This window comes from Lithobates pipiens, unplaced genomic scaffold (genome assembly GCF_037356315.1).
Source record: "Lithobates pipiens isolate NorthernLeopardFrog02 unplaced genomic scaffold, aLitPip1_a1.2 Scaffold_3, whole genome shotgun sequence".
Lineage (NCBI taxonomy): Eukaryota > Metazoa > Chordata > Amphibia > Anura > Ranidae > Lithobates > Lithobates pipiens.
Window position 1 is genome coordinate 274,825,496 of NW_027507790.1, and position 24,567 is coordinate 274,850,062.

A 24,567-nucleotide genomic window follows, 5' to 3' on the forward strand; every position below is an offset into this window, starting at 1 on the left:
GGTGCGCCTGTCCACCGAATCAGTTGATCGACTGACCTTCATCAAGATGAATCAGTCTTGGATCACCCACAGCTACCAAGCACCTGAAGCTGATGTAACCGAATAATTTTTTTTGAAATACCACATCCCTTCAAGACTGCCTATGCTGATGCTGAGTGACTGTCCTGTTATGTTGATTGTCTATCCTCTTCCTCCTCCGCTGATATGTTGGAAGAGCATTTCTGGTTCTGGTTGATGCCATCAGCCCAATTTTTCTGCCCCTGTTTAACAGGGGCGTTTAAGTACAATTTTTGATGCAATGCTTTGCAGCAGGGCTAATTCCTGCAATAAAACTAGAGTATATGGAAGAGGTTGCAGTGTGGTGGCACCAGCACCAGTGCCTAAGGCCCAATTTTTCTGCCCCTGTTTAACAGGGACATGTAATTACAATTCTTGATATAATATTTCACAGGAGGGCCCCTTCCTGTGCCCACCCAGAGTAACGGTGAGGACTTATAGTGTTGTGGCACCAGCACCACAACCACCAAAGGTCAATTTTTCTACCACTGTTCAACAATGGCATGTAATTACAATTCTTGATATAATCGTTCACAGCAGGGCGCTCCAGCGCCCACCAAGAGTCACTTTGAGGGCTTAAAATGTTGTGGCAAAACCAACACCTTGTTCCGCCATTTCTGCAGAGCATATAGGGCAGGCCCCTACTTTCAAACATCCAATTTGCAAACATCTCCTACTTGCAAACGGAAGGAGACAACAGCAAGTGAGATGAAAAAAGACGGACGACAAAACAAATTATACAGGGGTGATAACCCTTCCCTATGTTTTCCAAAAAGCTTAAAAATAGTTTTTTTGACTGGAGCTACACTTTAAAAATGTACCAGTTGAAAATTACAAACAGATTCAACTTAACACAACAAACCTACACAGTCCCTGTCTTGTTTGCACCGCCTGTATACTGCTGTTTTGAGTATATAGGGCCTGGGGGCCACACACATTTCCTTTTTTTTAATATGGGTACAGGGTTTCCCTTAATATGCGTACAAGACCCAAAAAGGCTGGTAATGGGCAGGGAGGGCTACCCATGCCATTTTTCTCAATGATTTTCAACCATATTGCAGGAACCAGATATAACATTAAAACCGCAAGCAGTTTTAAATGGTGTTATTTCCGTTTAATATCATTTTGTGCAGGGACTGTTCTAAACACGGGAAACACGTGGCACTTCACAGGCATCCTACAGACACCCCCCAGGCACCATATTTAAAGGAATATTTCACTTTTTTTTTCACTTTAATCGTCATTAAAATCAGTGCTCCCGCCAAAACGGCCATTTTTAAAAACATTTTAGGCATTGACCCATGTCCCCTGGGGCAGGAGCCAGGTCCCCAAACTCTTTTTAGGACAGTATCTTGCATATTAGCCGTTAAAATTAGCACTTTTCATTTCGAACGTTCGAGTCCCATAGACTTCAATGGGGTTCTAACGTTCGTTCGAATTTGCGGTCCGTTCGAAAGTTCTGGTGCGAACCGAACCGGGGGGTGTTCGGCTCATCCCTACATGTGAGGTATCGTTGTGAACATTAGAGTGAGAGCAATAATTCTATCGCTAGACCTCCTCTGTAACTCAAAACATGTAACCAGTAAAACAAATTTAAATATCACCTATGTGGATTTCTAAGTACCAAAGTTTGGCACCATTCCACGAGCGCATGCAGTTTCTATTTACTCGGCGTATCTTCATATTTCAGATTATGCAAAAAAATTGGGCTAACTTTACTGTTTTTTTTTTTTAAAGCATGAAACAGTTTTTCTTCTGAAAAAAACATGTTAAAAAAATTGCTGCGCAAATACTGTGCGAGATAAAAAGTTGTATCAACCGCCATTATATTCTCTAGGGTCTTTGCTAAAAAAAGACATATATAATGTTTGGGGTTCTATGTAATTTTCTGCAAAAAAAATATGAATTTTACATGTAGGAGAGAAATGTCAGAAATGGCCCGGGTGCGAAGTGGATATACACTCCTGGGACCATACAATTACTGTCCCATGATCCAGTGACAGCGGGCGACCAGGAATCATTTCCTGAAGTGCTGGAAGCCTTGGACCCCCTAGGACAATCGGAAGGGGGGATTGGCCCGGCAGTTTGTTGCAAAATCACTACATGCGAGTTACCCCTGTAGGGGTGCAAAGATCTGGTGAGTAGGGATCTAAAAGGGCAGCACAATAGTCACCTTTATGACCTTGGCACAAGGATTGGAAGCAAATACAAGAATAAGTCACTTGAAAACTATGGAATGATTTTTATTGGACTGCCTTTTGCACAATCATTTTTAAGTGTTATTACACACACATATGTACAGAAACGTTATGTTATGTTTGTACATTGGCTGGTAAAACACTCAGAACCACTGTGGAAGTGTATTTAAAATCCAGCAACAGGTGGATTGTAATTAACCATTTGAATGCGGGTTACACTTGTTATGTAAAGTGGACTTTTACTTTTATTTTCACTTTTTCTCCCATAAATAGTTTCTTATACCCATATTACCTCTGATACAGTTATAAGTGGTTCAGTATAACACATATGTATTGGCAATGTGATTGCAGGGTGTGTAGTAGGTTTAAAGCACTTTAACTATGAAGGGAGATTTAGATTTTTTCATTTTTTAGTTCATAGGCAGCGCCATTCATCCCCAACTCACTTCTCTTACACTTCTGGTGCCTCATTGGGGCCTTTACCTAAGCGTGGACTCTCCATTATATACACAGAAAATTCAAAAGAATCAAAATCTGAAATGCGAAAAAAATTTAAATCCGAAAATTTGTCAACCAGAAAAATAGAGCGAAAATAAGAACGAAAATCCGAAAATCGAAAGAGCGAAAATATGAAAATAAGAACGAAAATCCCAAATTCCGAAAGAACAAAATACATTTGGATAATTTCTATTATAATTAAGATATTATGTTTATTACCATTATTATAATTTTATAAAATGTTTTTATTATTATGCATACATAATAAATAATAATAATAATAATAATAACTATAACTATAATAATTGTTATAAACTATTAAATTACAGGTTGTGACAGGAGTAACTTTGGGTGGGGGGGTTTGTGGAACATAGCTTACCTTGGAGAACTCGGGAGACTCCGTGTCCAGCTCTCTTGGCCCCTCTTATGTGTAAATCACCCTGCGTCCATTATGGGGACAGGGTAACTGAGAACCCCACTATGATCTGTGCCATTTAGACACACTGTACAGCCACACTGGAATGTTGTATATATTGTGTGTTTTCTCATGCTGTTGTGGACTCTTTGCTGGGATTGTTCGGGGTGGGGTTGTATTCCAATGTTCTATTGTGTCTGTCTGCCTTGGATATTATGGGATGTGTATGTAAATTAGCTGTGAGATTGGTGGGGCAAATTCCTCCAACAGCTCTCCCTGCTGATAAGACTGTTTACTGATGAGAAATTTGAATACACCTGACCTGTGTGTCTATTGTGATTGGACAGTTTACCCCACCCAGAATACAAGGGTGGGTGGAAGGGTCTCAGAATTGTATATATGTGCTTGAATAAAGGAGTTGTTGTGCACCCTACACTGTGTTATGGTTGGTAACTGGGTGAGCTAAGGGGTCTTGGATAGTGCTGGTTCTGGACAGAGGAAGCATTTACGGTAGACATAGACCTGTTGTGGACAGGAGTTCGTCACACAGGTATTGGAATTTCCTTTCACATTTGGCTTAGTGAATGTAATGAATACAAATTTATCTGAAGTTAAGAATTATCCAAAATAGCGAATGCCGGATAACTTTGGATACATTTTTATTTATTTGTTCTATTCACTAGCAGCCAAATTTGAAATTAAACAATAGTTAATAACTTACTAGCAAATACAAAATATACCTGAAATGTTAGATATCTCTCCTTCTGGACATGGGACACACTCATAGCAACATTTATGCATTGTAGATCCAAAATTTTTTCTGCTTCCAGGTAAACAGGGATCTGAACATCGAGATACCGGAATCTAAAATCAAATCATATATTATTATTATTATTATTATTATTATTATGTAAAGATCTATCATATCCCATGAGGTTATACAAACTGAATGTTACAAATAGGAATGAGGTTTTGGTTTGTCTCTACAATGGGCTCAAGGTGAATTCTGCAGATTTGACATCCATTCAAGGTGCAATATTTTGGGGGTTTTTATTCACTTTGGGTGTTTATTCATCTCAATTGTATGGTGGCCTCTGTTTTTGGTTAAATTGCTCTTTTATTTCAAGGCTATGCTTTACAAATGGAGGGTTTTGGTTTCAGGGTTGGTGCTTTGTTTTTTTTTTACATTTCTTTTGCTATTTTTGGTATTTTTTAGATTATGTTGATTGGGCTTTAATTTTATTAATTTTTTTAAAGAAAGATAAAATAAAGATTTCAATTTAAAGAAAGATAAACTAAATATAAGAATAGTAGGCACCTAAACCACCTCACAGTATATGCGTCACATTTACATCAGCCCCATCCCCCTAGTTAAAATAAAAGTGAGGAATACACCGATTAGGCCTATTATTCCTAATAAAACTACATATAACAAAACACGGGTCCCTAAAGACTGGTGACCCAGAGAAAAGTGAGGCCCACTGAGGAACAGAACGCCAAAATCTCAAAACAAGACTTAATTTATTGAAAGTTTCGAAAATGTAATTTAATATAATTTACAAAATGCACCTATAAATCACTCTTATCAAAGAACCACAATTTAAATAACTATAATATGTCCACTGTTATTGATCGAATAGCATTATTCGATCCCATCAGGCACAGACAGAGAGGAAACATATACACACAAAAAACAGTGCTTATATCAAACATAAAACAAAAAACATACACGTCCGGACGCCAGTGGGATTGGAGCTGGTCCAATGTTGGTGCAGATAATGCGCAGCAACTACTGTATATGCTAATTAGCAGTATAAGACCAGCATTGAATCCCCCCGGTGGCTCGAGCCCAATAGAGGATAGAGATAGCCAGGAAAACAGCAATTATAGCAAAGCCATAGAAATAATATCAATAATGATGGTAATCCCACCCGCTGGAATCCAGAAAGCCGAGTTGTGAAATCACTAAAAGTCATTAATCATTCGCTGTTCACGAGGGAACAGCCTATTCATATAGTATGGTAAGTCTGTCACAGCAGCACGGATAATAGTTAATAATACTAATACAAAAAGTAATTGAGGAAGCTTTTCATGTTATTAGCTTTTTTCTTTCAACATCAAGCACTTTTGACAGTAATAAGCTTATTACTAAACTTCCCGTATATAGAGTCTCTTGTGCTGAGGGATATGTACGTTTCTTGACAATGCTATTTATTACCGAGCTGGAATGGGATGTACTTACAGAGCTAGAATCAAAATCATGTTGCTCCGCTTAGCCAATATATATCATATCGTTGACGTCATTTCTAGTGATTTATAGGTGCATTTTGTAAATTATATTAAATTTAATTTTCTAAACTTTCAATAAAGTAAGTCTTGTTTTGAAATTTTGGCGTTCTGTTCCTCAGTGAGCCTCACTTTTCTCTGGGTCACCAGCCTTTAGGGACCCGTGTTTTGTTATATGCATTCTGATAGAGGTTAGAGGACAGTCCCATGCAACATCTATTGCACGCATAATTAGTAGACCTTCTTTGTCCTTTATGATAATTCTCATTTAAGACCGGAAAATTATGTGACACGTAGCACTCAATAAGTGAATACTTAAACTCCCACTAACTAAAATAAGAATAACACTCACCCCTTTATCACTAGTGTTAACCTCTTCCCTGTCAGTGACATTTATACAGTAATCAGTGGCTATTTTTAGCTCTGATCGCTGTATAATGTCAATGGTCCCAAAAGAGTGTCAAACATGTCTGTCCACCACAATGTCGCAGTCCCCTTAAAAATCACTAATCACCGCCATTACTAGTAAAAGAAAAATAATAATAAAAATCCCATAAATCTATTCCCTGTTTTGTAAACGCTACAACTTGTGCGCAAACGAATCAATATGCGCTTGTGATTTTTTTTTTTTTTTTTACTAAAAATATGTAGAAGAATAAATATTGGCCTAAACTGATGAAGATTTTTTTTTTTTTCTTTTTTTTGGTGATTTATTATATCAGAAAGTAAAAAATATTGTGTTTTTTTTTTTCAAAAGGTGATCAGAGGTGATCAAATACCACCAAAAGAAAGCTCTATTTGGGGGGGGGGAAAAGTACATACATATTATTTGGGTACGGCATCACACGACCACACAATTGTCAGTTAAAAAAACACAGTGCCGGACCACAAAAAATGGCCTGGTCATTAAGGGGGCAAATTTTCTGGTCCTTAAGTGGTTAAAGTGGTTCTAAAGCCTTAAGGTTTTTCACCTTAATGCATTCTATGCATTAAAGTGAAAAACCTTCTGTGCTTCACAATCCCCCCAGCCCCCATTATTCTTACTTGAGCCTGATTTGATCCAGCGATGTGCATGAGAGCAGTGGCTCTTGTTGCTGCCTCCCTTTTCCCTGGGAAGATTGATAGCAGCAGGAGCCATTAGCTCCCACTGCTGTCAATCAAATGCTGTATGGGAACAGGGGCAGGGTCAAGCCGCATGCTCTGTGTCAATGGACGCAGACAGGGTGGGTCGGGAGCAAGCCTGCACAGGTGGCTTTCCATGGGGGCCAGGAGAACCAGTGGAGTACCCCATAAAAAGAAGATCAGGGCTGCTCTGTGAAAAACATTTTCACAGGGCATGTAAGTATGACATGTTTGGTTTTTTAATAAAAAAAAATAAGCTTTAACCCCCCTGGCGGTGTTCCCGAGTCTGGTTCGGGGTGGAAGTTTTATACCAAAAGCGTTAACCCAGAGCCAGACTCGAGACTGGATCCAGGAGGAGGTTTACTTACCTTGTCCCTTGGATCCAGCGATGTCCCCCCACTGTACGAGCGGCTCGTCCTCCGCACGATTCATCATGGAGACGATCTCCGTTCCCTGCGAGCATTGCGACGCACAGGGAAGGAGATCGGCGCCAAATTCTAAAAAGTGAAACACACACATTACATACAGTATAATGTAATCTTACAGATTACATTCCTGTATGTAATTATTTCACATCCCCTTTGTCCCTAGTGGTCTGCCCAGTGCCCTGCATGCAGTTTTATATTATAAAAACTGTTCTTTATGCCTGGAAACTGGAGATTGACCATAGCAACCAAAACTGTCCCTTTACATCAAAAATTATTTTAGACCAGCTAGAAAACAGTGATAATAAATTGGAATCACTCGCAGAATTGAGCGATAGCGATTTGTGGGGAGATCCGTCATCAAATATTGAAAAGTAATGACAGTGACAATTCTGCAGCTGAGCAAATTTCAGTGTTTTTAATTTGAATTATTGAATAATTTTTATTATTGTTATATTAATATTTGGTATAATTATTTATAGTTATTTATTATATTATAATTTATGATTTCATTTTTCAAACTTTATCATACCCAGGATGTCTGCTAGACTCTGGTTTGGACAGATTTAAGTGAGTTATTCCTAAGAATTACAGGACTACAATATAAAACACCAAATTTTCATGCAAAATAATTGTACCGCTTTTAGCACCTAAAATCCGAAATAATCGTACCGCCAGGGAGGTTAATGTCACTGTAATTCTTTTAGTAAAACTAAACAAAATTTTGGCCTAGGATTGCTATTTAAATTAGTCCAGCTTATGAGGCATCCTCCGGGACTGTGACATCATAAGGGGCGGAGTCACCATGTGACATCACCCGGTGACCCCGCCCCTTGTCCCTGTATAAGTCACCACACAATGCATCCCTGCCATTGTGGCCAGAGAGAGCGTCGTGTCAACATCGCAAGGAAGAAGAGAACAAGAGAAGAGAAGAAGGCGGCAGCGGCGACAGCACAGAAGACCGGGCCAACGCTAGTAAAAGAGCTATAAGAAGATAGCAGAGGCCCAGCAAGAAGAACCGAAAAGCGGGACAAGACCCCGAAGTCGGAAGAAGACCCCCGGACGTCGGGGATGACAAAGAAGAAAGCCGGGTTCCTCCGCTAGTAAAAGAGCTAGCAGAAGATAGCAGAGGAGACCGGAGAGAAGACCCCACAAAGACTGAAGAAGACCACCAGAGCTGTCTAATAAATGATTTTAAAAACTTGTCTTATGTTTTTTTTATTTACATTTTTTCACCAGGTAAATGGGTAGGGGTACATCGTACCCCATACTCATTCACATGGGATGGGGGTACAGTATCTGGGACCACCTTATTAAAGGAAGCTCCCGGATTCCGATAAGACCCCCACCCGTAGACCCCGACAGCCAACGGCCAGGGTTGTTGGGAAGAGGCCCTTGTCCTCATCAACATGGGGACAAGGTGCTTTGGGGTGGTGGCCCCCCCTTCCATGTTGAGGGCACGCGGCCTGGTATGGCTCAGAAGGGGGGGCGCTCGCTCGTCCCCACCCCCCTTTCCTGACCGGCCGGGCTGCGTGCTCGGATAAGGGTCTGCTATGGACTTTTTTTACAATAACTTCCTTCCCTAGTCCCGTCCACCTGGAGCCACGTTCAAAATGAACGGACTTTTCTCCGTGTGTGGGCAAGTCCGTTCATTTCAAAAGTCCTGTGGACTAGCATACAGACAGGCGGATTGTCCACTGGACTGCTGAGTCGGGCGGACAATTTTGAGTCAAAACATCTTTCTAGGTCTGCCGGACCTAGTCTGCTGGATAGTCCGATCGTGTGTATGCAGCATTAGACACAGTCAGATATGCTTTCTCTCATGCAGTAATTTAATCATATTATCTCCCTAGGGGATGGAGTGACACATATGGAAACAAAAATGGGGGACTATGAAGCCACTATAAATGACCTCATTGATACTCATGATGCACATATCGAGAAAAATAACTGGATAAAAGACAAGTTGTCAGATCTATCACATAGGTCCCGCTGGAATAACATTAAAATCTGAGGATATCTGAAGTTCTGACAGAGATTAAAAATATTGAGTTGGTCATTGACTGCATTCACAGGCTTTCCAAACCTCAACACCTGCCTGACTCCATGCCCAGGGATGTTATCCGGTGCATCCATTTGTCATGCCAAAAAACAACTTAAGCAGAAATCTAAAACCACAAGGACTCTACCTGAACCTTTTGCTCACCTACAACTGTTTGCTGACAGCATACATTAGAACTAGAGTTGGGCAAGCAGTTCAGGCTGAGCAAAATTTTGGCCCAAGCGCCTGTTCCGCCTGTATTGTGGACACCCGAATTTGTGCAGTGCTCAGACAGATGTTCACTCACCGAGTGCCCCACAATGCACTGCACAGTGCATTCTAAGATGCAGCAATGCACCTTGCAGATCAAGTGCAAGGCAAAATCATGATGACTTTGCCCATTCATGGCTCGGTGCTCATAGTCCCACCCCACACTATAAAAGGTTGCTTCCCACAGGATCCTTTTGCAGTGTGTTGTTGAAGTAGAGATAGAGCAGGGCTCTGTTTGCTACTAGTGAGCTAGTGTGTTCTTGTGACCCTGAGTGTAGAGTGTCAGCGTAGTGCTAGCATAGTTTGAGTATAATGTAAGTATTGTGTAGTGTCAGTGTAGCGTGAAAGTGCAGTGCTAGTGTAGCGTGAATATAGTGTGAGTATAAAGAGTGATAAAAGAGCGTGTCTGTCCACAGACTCCGTTGACCACCTGACATTTGTCAAAATTAATCAGTCCTGGATTAGCATCAGCTATCAAGCCCCTGATACAGATGACACTGATTAAATGTTTTTAGGATCTGGAATCTCTGCAAGACTGTCTAGGCAACTAGGTTTGTGGGTGTTGATTTTATTTTGAAGTAATTTTTTGGTATAGGATTTCATGGGCACAATTAACACCCAAGGACCAATTTTTCCACACCTGTTTGACAGGTTCACATCATTTCAAGTTTTTACAGCAAGGCCAATTCTTGCTTTCATCAAATGTACCTCTATAGGGTTATGGTGTAAAGGCACCACCAATACCCAAAGCCCAATTTTTCCACACCTGTTTGACAGGTGTATATAATTTCATTTTTTTGTTTTTACAGACATGCCAATTCTTGCTTTCATCAAGAGTACCTCTTATTTCCTGCTTTCTCCTGTGGTGTGTTCTCGGAGCATTCTGCAGGGAAATTTCTTCTTCCTTTCACTGGTCTGTGGATCAGCAGCGGCTTCAGCGGCTGAATGAGTTTGTCCATAAACCCAAAACCATTCCTTAATGACCTTATTGGTAAGCCAGTAATGGTGAAACTGAAATGGGGTATGGAATACAAGGGATACCTGGTATTTGTGGATGGCTATATGAACATGCAGTTTGCCAGTACAGAAGAGTATATTGATGGGGCATTGTCTGGACATCTTGGAGAAGTTCTAATAAGGTGTAATAATGTATATACAAGGAGTAGAAGAGGAGGAAAATGGCAAGATGAGAAAATAAAGCAAATTCCAAATTAGTTTTGTAAATTTATTTTGAATCTTCCCTTTTGAGGTTATTGTTAAACATTATTTTTGTATGCTTTGTTAAGAAAAATAAACAGATTTTTTTTCACGAATACCTCTATTTGATTACAATGTGAAGCCACCAGCAACTCCCAAACCCAACTCTTTTAATGGCTAATAACTTGTATATAATCCTTCAAAATGGGCACTTTTGATTTTTCAAGTTCAGGTCCCATAGACTTTAATAGTGTCCAAGGATCGGGTCCGAATTTTAGCGATGTTCGAGAGTTCTGGTGCAAACCAAACTGGGTTGTGTTTGGGCCAAATTTACCTACAACCAGGGCTTTTTTTCTCAAACAATAGCTGCTGGAACTCAACCACGACCCCCAAAACCCCTCCCCCACATACACCCTCCAAATCACATCAAATAGTGGGTGTGGTTATATTTCACAAACAGTAGAAGCATCTTAAAGGAGCATGAAATATCAGGATTGCATTGCATACAGAGTACAGAGTTCATGGGGGTTACACACAGAGTGTAGAGCTGTCACTTGTAAACACAGAAACCAGACTTCTGTGTTTACAAGTGATTGTGTTGAGCAGGCACCAATGGGACTGAGCCAGAGGTGGTGGAACTGAGTTCCACCAAGTTCCCCCTGACAAAAAGCCCTGCTTACAACATTGCAGGAAACATATGACATTAACACAAGCCCTTCAAAAGCAGAAAGTCCCATATAAATTGGTCAACCCTGCAAAGCTGATGATTACATTCCAAGGATCCAAGCACATGGTATCCTCCCTACAGGAAGGCCTACATTAGCTGCATGCATGGGGTATCCTATCTGAGCCTCCTGCTCCTCTATCCATACAGCAAGAGAAGACCAAACTACCTCCTGACTGCCTACTGCCTCAATGCAACAACAATAAGCCAAGCCTTGCTAAAACAGTGCCATGGAGCAGGTTACTGCAGGTCAGGCTGGGTGATACAGCAGGTTGGGACTCTATCAAATCCACCTGGTTCAGGTTCCCATGCATTGCTTCAGTCAAGTTGGGCTTCCCATGATCCCTATTACCTTATCCAAGTTATTTCCCCTAATAAAATATAAAAAATCAAGCTCATGGATTGTTCACTGACTGTGAAAGCAATTAAGGAAATGCATGTTAACTGGATGTGCAGAGCTTAGGGGACCCAGAAACATAGCTGCTCTCAAGAAGGTAGCACTACACTTGGCACAAGGAGTGCCAGCAACCCAGGAAGTTTTTGTGGGTTATCAACCCACCTTTGGTTTTCAAGTTATTATTTTTTTAAATTTGAACGCTTCAACAACTACTAACTGTGTTCACACCACTTGTGCAGTCAACTCCCTCTCCAACAACAGTTTTAATATTTTTGAGATTTACACCTGCCAACCAGCTCACCTGTGGAATATGACATTTGCAAGGCAAGTCCATGCTACCTATATTCACTGCTCTCTGTAAAACCTATTCCTTTCAGCTCTATTTTGCAACAAGATTGACTACCATGACCATTAAGATAATCACCATACGCACAAGAGCTCCATAATGGCCACTTAAGCCAGAACTCTGCATCACCCCAGACCCCCGGAGCACACAGCAAGCTACACGACCCCCCTGGACAGCCACACTCGAGCCATCCAGATCTGGAAGACATCCAAGCACTCCCCTGTATGTCCGGACTGGCCACCAGACAAGATCTTGGGCCGCAGTTTGCACATTCTCAGAGGGACGGGTGTACCAAGATGGCCTCCGTCACCGCTACTAATGAGCCACAGGTGGACTGTGAGGAAAGGACACTGGATCAGAGGCAAGTGATTCTCCCTGCCACCCTCACATACTCCCAGGTGTCTCATGGCCCACTGACTCCCTCTCCAGTCTCCACTGAGTCTCTGCTGGGCCACGCCATGAAGGACTATACTCTTTCCCAGTGCACTCATCCACATGCATACTACTCCCTCCCCAGGCATGCTGGTCCAGGACCCGGCCTCGCTGCTGGCAAACTTATTCCTCAAATTATCAGACCTCTTAGAGATGGGACTTGCCAATACAGCTGACAAAATTAAAAGAGACCTCAAATCTGGTTTTATAAACCTAGGTTCCAGAATGGAAGCCATAGAACATAAACTGGACATTACAGTGTCTAAAATGCAGCACACATTCAGGTCCTCCAAGATCAACTTGACACAGCCCTCTCCAGGATTGACGACCTGGTGAAGAATAGGTCCAGGAGACATAACTTCAGTAGCCGAGGCCTTCCCAAAACTGTCACCGAAATCTCCCCTACAGTGCAGAGCCTCATCAAGGACCTTATACACAACACACCCCCTCACCACCTGAAGTTGGCTCACAGGGCCCTAGGGCCCCCCAGGAAATACAGATCCCCAAGAGATATCATTGTGAAGCCACACTTCTATGCCATAAAGGAGAATGTTATGTGACAATCACACACCAAGTCTAAAGTGCTGTCCCAAGGTCACCAAATACAAATCTTTGCAGACCTTTCCCCCTCAACCATCCAGAAACAGAGATCCCTAAAACCACTCCTTACAGCCCTCACTCAACAGGACATCAAATACCACTGGGCTTTCCCATTTGCAGTGACATTTTCAATACAGGGAAAGGCACATTCCTTCTCTAACCTAACGGACAGCGAGAGGCTACTCCTGCACCTTAAATTTAAAACCCAGGAAGCGCCTATGTACTTTTCCAATGCTTCTGCGGGCTCCTCCAAGCATCCAACCCGCCAGGACGGCAGTCCACTCTGTTAAAGAAGCATTACACCCCTAACCCCTAACCTAAGCTGCCATTTTGAAGGCCCTCCTATGTTAATCTCCAGGTTCATATCCCACCAGAGGACAACAGCATTGCTGTTCGAAATAAGAAAAGACTAATTGAAATCCTTGCAACAGAACATTCTGTCGCCCATTCTCTCCCAATCTCTATCTCTATGGGACAATCTGAAGCTGAACCCTTTCTTGATTTCAGAGTGTCAACCCCTAGCCCACATCTTTAACAATCCAAACTTCATCACAGGCCAAAACATTAAAGCTTTTAAATGGTGGTTGGACAAGGGGTTGTATTGAATCTGGCATTTTTTCATCTCCTCAGGACCGATATCTATGAAATTCTGTATGCAACAGCTGGAAATCCCAACTTCTGAACATTTCAGATTCCGACAAACACAGCACTTCCTACACAAAATCTGGAAGTGTAAAACAGCCCCCCAAAGTTCACTCCATATGAAATATAGTGTGGACAGTCCATGGAACAGAGGGGTGGAATGTCCACTGTCTACTAGTCACTAGCCCAACATCCTTGCAAAGCCCCATGACAACCTGGGAAAATGATCTCCAAATATGCTGGAACTTGGAAAGATGGCAAACCTCCTTTTCTAGATCTTTTAAGGGGATTAGCAATGTCTCCCTCATAGAATCTAGCTTAAAAGTGATGAGCAGATAATAGCTCACCCCTGCTAAGCTGGCTACCATATACCCTACAGTTAACCCGCAATGCTTCAGAGGTTGCCAACTAGAAGGCACTATGGCCCACACTTGGTGGGAATGCCTGAGAATAAGGTCATACTGGAACAGGTTGTTTGCCTTGATACAAAAAGTCACAACCCACCAGATTCCAAGAACCCCGGCTATTTCCCTACTGAATGCTAACCTTCCCAAGACGACCAAATCCACATGCAAATTGATCCACTTCATATTGTTAGGGGCTAAGCTGACAATAGCCAAAGCGTGGAAACAACCCAGGGTCTCCTTCTTGACCACCAAATGCAAAATCTCATGGATTATGTCCCAGGAAAAACTCACAAGCATCCTCCTAGATAAAACCAGTGAGTTTGAGGCCACCTGGGAACTCTGGGTTAAGTACATGGGTATCGCTCTCATTCCTGGTGTACAAGCCTAACAAATTTGCTTCCCCACTCCCCTCCTGTTGAGTGGCTTAACTTTCTACCTCTCTCTCTTCCCTCTTCCTACTAATCTCTCGCCCTTGCCCCTTACACCATACACTATATACCATCTCTTCTCTCTAAGGGTACCTATAGTACAACTAACTACCTCTATAATGACTCTACAAAAGGTCCCTACCCAGAAGATATGATGTTTTGGTTCCAATGTTTCCTCCCGGCAGTGTCATTTGATGCAAATCCTCACCCAGTTCCTCCCATGGGGGAATGGGGGATGCGTTCCCTGGGCACAGTATGTTCCCCACAGTGGTGCCCGGAATGACCTTCTGATCCCTGCATTCAGATCCAAGGAACTGGGACCATGCGGGGAATTCAATTTAACAACTGAACAGCATGTTTTATACATATCTTTTGCACCTATTCAGTGTATTGCCAACCACATGGTCAGACCACTCATCTGTCTGTACATCCATTGAGGCTCTAATCCTACCTTTGTGTGGAGAATGAACACCCACCTTCTACAGTCAGCCAAATACTCTGATAACATCTACTGTAGAATAATTTTTTTATTGCCAATACCAACTCAGTATCTGATCCAACCACTGTGGGCTGTGCATAAAGCCTATAAGCACAGTCTATTTATTCAGCTTAGTACAAGAGCAATATACTAAGACCCCTTTCACACTGGAGCACCCTCCCTTTTCTTTTTCTTTTTCAAGTATTTTGATAATTTTCCACAAGATGATGCTATTTTAATAAAATAGATATTTTATATAGTGTTATTTGAAGCAGTATCATGACTGGCCTGTAGGTGTCAGTAATTGGCAGTTTTTTTCTGCTAGACAGGATGACACCAGCACTGGCAGGAACTGCTCTCTATGCTTTGCTCAATAAGCTTTGAACAATGCGTACAACAACCTATTAAGCACTTGGGGGATACTAACCTCTTTTCCATTTATCTATGGGGATGTTGACAACACAGATGAGGCTTTCTCGGGTGGATCTCCTATACCAGTGATGTCAAACCTTGGCACTCCAGATGTTTTGGAACTGCATTTCCCATGATGCTCCACTACACTGCAGAGTGCATGAGCATCATGGGAAATGTAGTTCCAAAACATCTGGGGTGCCAAGGTTCGCCATCACTGTCCTATAATATATATACAGTTCAAACTGCAACATTATAGAAAATGACTCCATGAATAGAAAATTAATCCATGCATTACCTCTTTCACTTACAGGTATATTTACAAATATATCATAATATGAAACTAAACAATCCCTATATATTCTAATTGTAAATCTCCTCAACAAACAATACAAACAGAAAACAATCAACTAATGTCTTACTTTGCCTTTTTTCCAGAAGACGGGATTACTCAGATTGGTAAGTATTTCAGGCACAACGTCTGGTCTTGTAACGGTCATTTCTTTATAGGAATAATGTGTACCGTTAACATAAACCCAGCTTTCTAAAATAAGATTGGTTGAAACTTGTCTTCTCTCGTTGAAGTAGATCTTGGTACCGGGTGGTTCCATGTAATGAACATTTCTCACATATTTGTGCAGCTTTTCATGGAAGACGGAAATACAAAGTTTACCATATCACCATTTTTAAGGATTATAAATAAATAGAATAGTTATTCTTGCGCTCCAATGGAATATGAATAAATAATGGTCAATGGTGTTGCAACCACCGTATGGGCCAAACACTACCCAAAAAAAATAATATATGCAAAAAAAATCAAGTGCGTAACACCATCGCTTGATTGTTTTTGCAACCATTTTAAGTTTAACATATTACAGATGCACCGGCCCCCGCTTCCTCTGATCCCCCATTCTGACAGCTAACGGGGGATCCTCTCTCCTTGCTAGCTGTCACTATTTAAAAAAGGGTTCGGCCTGCCCAGACACGTCATTCATTCACAGTATTTTTGTGAATGAGAAGCCTATAAGTACCGACAGCCTCAGCAGCTGTCGGTAATTTCCAGGCTCCTAGGGAAGAAAATATAAATGTGTATTTTTTTTAATTTCTAAATATGAACTTATCCTTTTAACTTTCCACTGAACAAATTCAAATTTGATAAATCTACTAGTGGGATAAAAACTGGGATATTAACTGCTGTAAAGGGGTATGAGGAGAGGTTAATAACCTCAAAATTTCCCCCCCCCCCCCGGTATGTTACTTTTATATGGTTATGAAGTTGTCCATGATCGTGGTACATTTTCCCCATCCTTTTATACCTTTTATTTTTTTATTTTTTATTTTTTTAATGCTCTATGTGACCTCTTTAATCATCTCAACACTGGACATTTTCACCCCCTTCTTTCCCAGGCCAATTTTTCATCTTTCAGCACTCTCACATTTTGAATGAAAATTACTCTGTCATGCAACACTGAACCCAAATAAAATTTTTATCACTTTTTTCAAACAAATAGAGCTTTCTTTTGGTGGTATTTATTCGCCACTGGGTATTTTTAGTTTTATTTGCACTATAAATGGAAAAAAAAATGTACATTTTGACCAACATTTTTACTGCTACATTTCATTGGTAAAAATAACCCAAACCAGTGCATATTATTTGGTCTGTGTGAAGGTTTTAAAGTCTACCAGCTATGGTACCTATCATTGAAAATTAATCAATCGTGATGTACTGACTGCTTATCTCATTTATTGAGGCCCTAACATGCCAGGACAGTACAAATACTGTCCAAGGAACTCTTGGAAGCAAATAGTCAGCAGGAGGAGAGCAAAGGAGGAGCAACAGCCTGCCGTGAGTTGCTGGAGGAGATTTACAAATAATGTTCATGCACATCTAATCTTCTGGCTCTAACAGTGTGCTTTTGTTCTTCAATTAAAAATATGATGGCAATTAGAATTCCTATGGGCGTCCCATATTCCAATACCTATCCAAGTTGTACCCCCCAATAAAACAACAAAAACAAAACTCGCAAAAGACTGTTCATTGTCTCTGGAAGTGATGTATGAAGTCTGGCAGTGGGGGGATTTGGCGGATTGTTTGTTGCAACATCATGGCTACAATGAATTTTAATGCACACATACACAATTGAATATCCAATATTTTGTAAGATATAGTAAGAAAATGGAAAAAGACATTGAGGGTTCAGACTTTAAAGGCAAGTTGGACCACATGAAATGTATAAAAACCTAAGTCACCCCGTTACATATCCACTTACCTGCATCACAAAATCACTTCATACACATCCCAACCTCCCGACTCAGAAACCAGGGAAGCTATTAAAACATAGCTATTGCCCTCCAACCATCGTCCAAACTTCCCCCCAGATGAACTCACACTACAACCATCTACCCATCCAATTTTCCACTCCTATAGAATTCTAGACAATACCAGCATACTCAGGCTTCTATCGATGACACGCCAGATACTTCCCCGAGGCAATTCCCACAAGCAAACAGGAAAATGTCTAAAAGCTCATCTCAGGATCATATTCCCCCACATGTAATAACTCCGGCTGAAGTGATTATATTTCTTATGTAACGGGATACTGTTGCTTCACAATTTTTGTTTTCTTTGTTTTTTTTTTTTTTACCCACTGTATCACTACTGTTCATGATTGCTGTAAATGTTTTTTGTCTCTCCTCTTAACCACTTTCAGACCGGACCATTTTGCTGGTAAATGACCAGAGGTCTTTTTACACTTTGGCACTGCGCTGCTTTAACTGGTAATTGCGCGGTCATGCAATGTTGTACCCAAACAAAATTTGCGTCCTTTTCTTCCCACAAATAGAGCTTTCTTTTGATGGTATTTGATTGCCTCTGCGATTTTTATTTTTTGCGATATAAACGTAAAAAGACCGCAAATTTTGAAAAAAAATGATATTTTCTACTTTTTGTTATTAGAAAAATCCAATAAACTCAATTTTAGTCATACATTTAGGCCAAAATGTATTCAGCCACATGTCTTTGGTAAAAAAAAAGTCAATAATTGTATATTTATTGGTTTGCGCAAAAGTTGTCACATCTACAAACTAAGGTACGTTTTCTGGAATTTACGCAGCTTTTAGTTTACGACTGCCTATCTCATTTCTTGAGGTGCTAAAATGGCAGGGCAGTACAAAACCCCCCCAAATGACCCCATTTTGGAAAGTAGACCCCCTAAGGAAATTGATAAGAGGCATGTTGAGCCCATTGAATATTTTATTTTTTTGCCTCAAGCGATTGAATAATGACAAAAAAAAAAATTTTTTTTTTTTTTTACACAAAGTTGTCACTAAATGATATATTGCTCACACATGCTATGGGCGTATGTGAAATGACACCCCAAAATAAATTCTGCTGCTTCTCCTGAGTATAGGGATACCACATATGTGGGACTTTTTGGGAGCCTAGCCGCGTACGGGGCCCCGAAAACCAAGCACCGCCTTCAGGCTTTCTAAGGGCGTAAATTTTTGAGTTCACTTCTCACTACCTATTACAGTTTTGAAGGCCATAAAATGCCAAGATGGCACAAAACCCCCACAAATGACCCCATTTTAGAAAGTAGACACCCCAAGCTATTTGCTGAGAGGCATGTTGAGTTCATGGAATATTTTATATTTTGCCACAAGTTGCGGGAAAATTACAAACTTTTTTTTTTTTTTTTTTTTTTTAACAAAGTTGTCACTAAATGATATATTGCTCATGCATGCCATGGGCATATGTGAAATGACACCCCAAAATAAATTCTGCTGCTTCTCCTGAGTACGGGGATACCACATATGTGGGACTTTTTGGGAGCCTAGCCGCGTACGGGGCCCCGAAAACCAAGCACCGCCTTCAGGCTTTCTAAGGGCGTAATTTTTTGATTTCACTCCTCACTACCTATTACAGTTTTGAAGGCCATAAAATGCCAAGATGGCACAAAACCCCCACAAATGACCCCATTTTAGAAAGTAGACACCCCAAGCTATTTGCTGAGAGGCATGTTGAGTCCATGGAATATTTTATATTTTGCCACAAGTTGCGGGAAAATTACAAACTTTTTTTTTTTTTTTTTTTTTTTCACAAAGTTGTCACTAAATGATATATTGCTCACGCATGCCATGGGCATATGTGAAATGACACCCCAAAATAAATTCTGCTGCTTCTCCTGAGCACGGGGATACCACATATGTGGGACTTTTTGGGAGCCTAGCCGCGTACGGGGCCCCGAAAACCAAGCACCGCCTTCAGGCTTTCTAAGGGCGTTACAGTTTTGAAGGCCATAAAATGCCAAGATGGCACAAACCCCCCCCAAATGACCCCATTTTGGAAAGTAGACACCCCTAAATTTAGGGGTACACTAGTGAGACTAGGTAATAAATGGCGGGTGCCCTGAAACTATAAAAAAATAACTAACCAACCAGCGTCACCTGTAACAGTTATATGGTGATCACTGGTGAAAGGGTTAACTAGGGGGCAATTAGGGGGCTTTATGCGGTAGTATATGGGGGTCCCTGGCGCTATAAAAAGCTGCAGCGAACCTAAATACCTACCTGCCTAACTAGCGTCACCTGTGACACTAATACGGCGATCAGAAAAACGATCGCTTATTAGGCTGGGTTCACACTGGAGCGATGCGGGAACGCCACGAATGCGCGGCGGGTTCCCGCATCGCATGCCTCCCGGCGGCAGTTCACACTGCCCTATGCGAACTGCTGGGAGTGTCAGTGAAATGTTACTGACACCCCCAGATCAGTTCGCATATCGCAGTGCGATCTGCAAACTCGGATCGCATGGTGTGAACACCCATGCGATCCGATTCTGCTGCGGGCCAAAAAAAGGGTCCCGTGCGAATTTGCGGCGGGTGCGGCGGGTGCGGCGAATGGCTGAACTCGAATCGCACAGAGATCGGATGTGATTTGCACTGCAGTGCGGTGCGAATCACATCCGTTCTCATAAACCGCTGCAATGTGAACCCAGCCTTAGTGACACTGGCGACGGGGGGTGATCACGGGGTTAAACCTTTATTGGGGGGGTTAGGGGGGTACCTTAGAACTAAAGGGGGCTAACCCTAACTGCCCTAACAGTTATTAGTCACAAATGACACCCGCCGGGTGATCAGGGGGTTAAACCTTTATTAGGTAATAAATGGCGGGTGCCCTGAAACTATAAAAAAATAACTAACCAACCAGCGTCACCTGTAACAGTTATATGGTGATCACTGGTGAAAGGGTTAACTAGGGGGCAATCAGGGGGCTTTATGCGGTAGTATATGGGGGTCCCTGGCGCTATAAAAAGCTGCGGCGAACCTAAATACCTACCTGCCTAACTAGCGTCACCTGTGACACTAATACGGCGATCAGAAAAATGATCGCTTATTAGGCTGGGTTCACACTGGAGCGATGCGGAAACGCCGCGAATCCGCGGCGGGTTCCCGCATCGCATGCCTCCCGGCGGCAGTTCACACTGCCCTATGCGAACTGCTGGGAGTGTCAGTGAAATGTTACTGACACCCCCAGATCAGTTCGCATATCGCAGTGCGATCTGCAAACTCGGATCGCATGGTGTGAACACCCATGCGATCCGATTCTGCTGCGGGCCAAAAAAAGGGTCCCGTGCGAATTTGCGGCGGGTGCGGCGGGTGTGGCGGGTGCGGCGGGTGCGGCGAATGGCTGAACTCGAATCGCACAGAGATCGGATGTGATTTGCACTGCAGTGCGGTGCGAATCACATTCGTTCTCATAAACCGCTGCAATGTGAACCCAGCCTTAGTGACACTGGCGACGGGGGGTGATCACGGGGTTAAACCTTTATTGGGGGGGTTAGGGGGGTACATTAGAACTAAAGGGGGCTAACTCTAACTGCCCTAACAGTTATTACAGTCACAAATGACACCAATGCAAAAAAAAAAAAAAAAAAAAAAAAATGACATTGGTGTCACTGTGACTGGGGGGCAGGGGTAATTGGGGGGGTGATCGGGGGGTAAAGGGGGGGTGTGAGTGTGCCTGGCATGTTCTACTGTGTGTGTGAGTGTTGGTGCAACTTACTGATCCGCTCTCCTCCGTGTCGGAACGAAAAATACCGACACGGAGGAGAGAATACATCACTTCCTCTCCTGTGTTTACATTACAGGAGAGGAAGTGATGTCACCGGGGATTTCTATTCGTCGGGAGCGATCGCGAGGGGGTGGCCATGAATGAATGGCCGTCCCCTCGTCCGGGATCGCTCCCGTACGAATACCGACCGCCGCAGGCACCGGGCGGGGGCCCGATCGGGCCCCCGACCCACGGGAGGCAAGGGACGTACATGTATGTCCTTATGCCTGCCCGTGCCATTGTACCGACGTACATCGGCGTGCGGCGGTCGGCAACTGGTTAAACAAAATTCACTTGGAAATGTATAAAAAATAAAAAAAATATAAATGTTATTTGTACAATACAATATAAAAAGATTTGCAAAAGGAGAGCATGGGACTTAAAAACATATATTTACATATGTGTAGAATATAGGTGACATAGGCCAACCAGTGTAGGAGTAAATCATTACACCATATCAGATGAGTGAGCCCCTGTGCATTTGATGCACAGATCTGCCGCCTTCCCTTTTCTTAAATATATCAAATATTGTGAATGTAGCAATGGAGTGATTTTAATATTTGCAATTGGTAAAATTTATAATATGGTGTTACACCGAGTAAATAGATACTAAACACGTCACACTTAAAAATTGTGCACATTTATGGAATGGTGCCAAACGACGGTATTTAAAAATCTCCATAGGTGATGCTTTATAAGCCATTACAGGTTACCAGTTTAGAGTTACAGAAGCGGTCTGGTGCTAGAATTATTGCTCTTGTTCTACTGTTCACGGCAATATAAAGCAAAAGTAGTAACCAGCAACTCCAACATCCGTATAAATATCTATATTTCTTGCGCAGAAGCAGATAAAATGCTTACATGTTTCCGCGAGTAGCCTTTGAGGACATTATAACAAGCCAAAACACCTGTTTTTGGATTTCATGTGCAATTTATGGATCTGTTCCCTGTTGTGAGTGCTGCACGTGTGTGGTGCGATTGCCTTTTACGGATGTACGTATGACACCAATGCATGAGTTCGCCTTTGCACGTGAGCATGAGGGGACAGGGATGCTTTACATTTTTTCTTTCTTCCTTTTTTCATTTTTCAAATTTTTACACTGTCTCTTTTTTATCACTTTAATTTCTGTCAGAAGGAATGTAAACATCACTTGTGACAGCAATAGGCAGTGACGGGTACTCTTTATGAAGAGATCTGGGCTCTCTTCTGCCCTAAAAGCATCTGATCACACTACCACTGGTACACTGTGACAAATGTTCATGGGAGAGTGATACATTGACAAATGTTTTTGTGCACTGGTACACTGTGACAGAGGTTTTTGTGCACTGTACACTTGTCAGGGCTGCACTCAGCCCTTCCTTCTCAAAGCTGGCCGCTCAGCTATTGGCTTATTTGCCAGATCCTATATCTCCACAGTAACTCACCTGTTGATGTCCAGTCCAGATGATCTCTGCCTTCGCCTTGGTTACATCTCTAGAGATTCTCTCCTGTGTTCCTGTTAAAGACTTGCTTGGCTGACATTCCTTCTGGCTCCAGATCCTGCTTGCTGTTCTATTACTCTCATCTCTGGCCCCCTGACGTTTTGGCTTGTCTGACTATTTGTTTCTGGTTCCTGAACTCTGGCTATGCTTTGACTATGTTTACCTTTTTTTATTATTATTAAACAAGTGTGATTTAACTGTACGTCTGTCTCGGTCTGATTCATGGTTTCTGACAGTAGCCGAAGGCCATAAAGAAGATGCAGTCAATCTACTTTTTGGTAATATTTTTTCCAGATTGAATGAGCAGGAACACTACATGGATCAGTTTGCCATGGCGATACAACTGCTCCTGAGTCGCACGGCTCACCTAGAATCTCCCACAGTGACTGCTCTGGTACAACCTGTGTTGCAGGCCGACCCTGCTGCTGCTCTAGTCTCTGTGCAGGCACCTGCCTCGAGTATTACCTCTATAAGAGGTATGTCTGGTTCCGTTCCGCTTCCCCAGCGATTTGGGGGTGATCCAGTCCAATGCAGATGGTTTCTCATCCAGGTTGAGATATACTTTGAGATGCTGCCCCAGGCGTTTCCCACGGACAGAAGCAAAGTAGGTTTTGTGATATCTTTGCTATTCTGAGAGAGCCTTGGCCTGGTCAAACCCTCTATGGGAGAAGCATAAATCTGTTGTCTTGCATTATCCTGAGTTTGTGACTTCTTTTAAAAGGGTATTTGACGTTCCCGCATGCTCCGCTTCTGCTGCCAAGTGCCTCATGTCCATAAAACAGAGTACGATTGCCGGAGGAGTACCACAATTTTAGCGAAGTCTTTGACAAAGGTCAAGTAGGTAGTTTGCCTCCCTACCGGTCGTATGATTATGCAATTGAACTTCAACCTGGCGCCATACCCCCTCTGGGCCGGGTTTACCCTTTGTCAGTCTTGGAGGATAAGGCCATGAAGGAGTATGTTGCAGACGCACTTTCTCTAGGTTTCATTCACAAATCCTCATCTTCTGCTGGTGCTGGTTTCTTCTTTGTGAAGAAGAAGAGTTGTGAACTGAGACCTTGTATTGATTATAGGGGTCTCAATCATTTCACGATTAAGAATGCCTATCTGATTCCATTGATTACAGAGTTATTTGACCGCCTCAAGGGAGCAACGGTTTTCACAAAGCTTGACCTGAGAGTGGCATACAATCTTGTGCGCAATAAGGAGGGCAACGAGTGGAAAACTGCTTTAATACCAGAACAGGCCACTATGAATAGCCTGTAATGCCTTTTGGCCTTTGTAACGCCCCAGCAGTTTTCCAGGAATTTATTAACGATGTCCTCCGAGATTTGTTGCAATAATGTGTGGTGGTTTATCTTGACGATATCCTCATATTTTCCAAGTCCCTGGAGAGCCACCACACAGATGTCTGTTGTGTGATTCAGAAACTAAGAGAGAACAATCTCTATTGTAAATTGGAGAAGTGTGAGTTCCATCATGAACAGGTTAAATTCCTGGGTTATGTCATTTCCACTGCTGGTTTTTCGATGGACCCTGAGAAACTTTCAGCAGTCCTACAGTGTCCCCGACCCGTGGGTTTATGTCCTCTGCAGTGTTT

General features: G+C 42.2%; 1 protein-coding gene and 1 pseudogene across 1 annotated transcript in view; one reads left to right on the forward strand and one right to left on the reverse strand.

Moving 5' to 3' along the window:
* Positions 1–3,888: 3,888 nt before the first annotated feature.
* LOC143941275 (taste receptor type 1 member 3-like) overlaps positions 3,889–24,567 on the reverse strand; it is a 189,677-nt gene continuing 168,998 nt past the window's right edge. The window contains exons 4-5 of the mRNA XM_077463312.1: positions 15,797–16,015; positions 3,889–4,032 (exon numbers count right to left, since the gene is read on the reverse strand). Of these exons, the coding sequence (XP_077319438.1) occupies positions 3,889–4,032; positions 15,797–16,015 (363 nt within the window). The remainder of the gene's footprint in view (positions 4,033–15,796; positions 16,016–24,567) is intronic.
* On the forward strand, positions 10,258–10,527 carry LOC143940059 (small nuclear ribonucleoprotein F pseudogene; annotated as a pseudogene).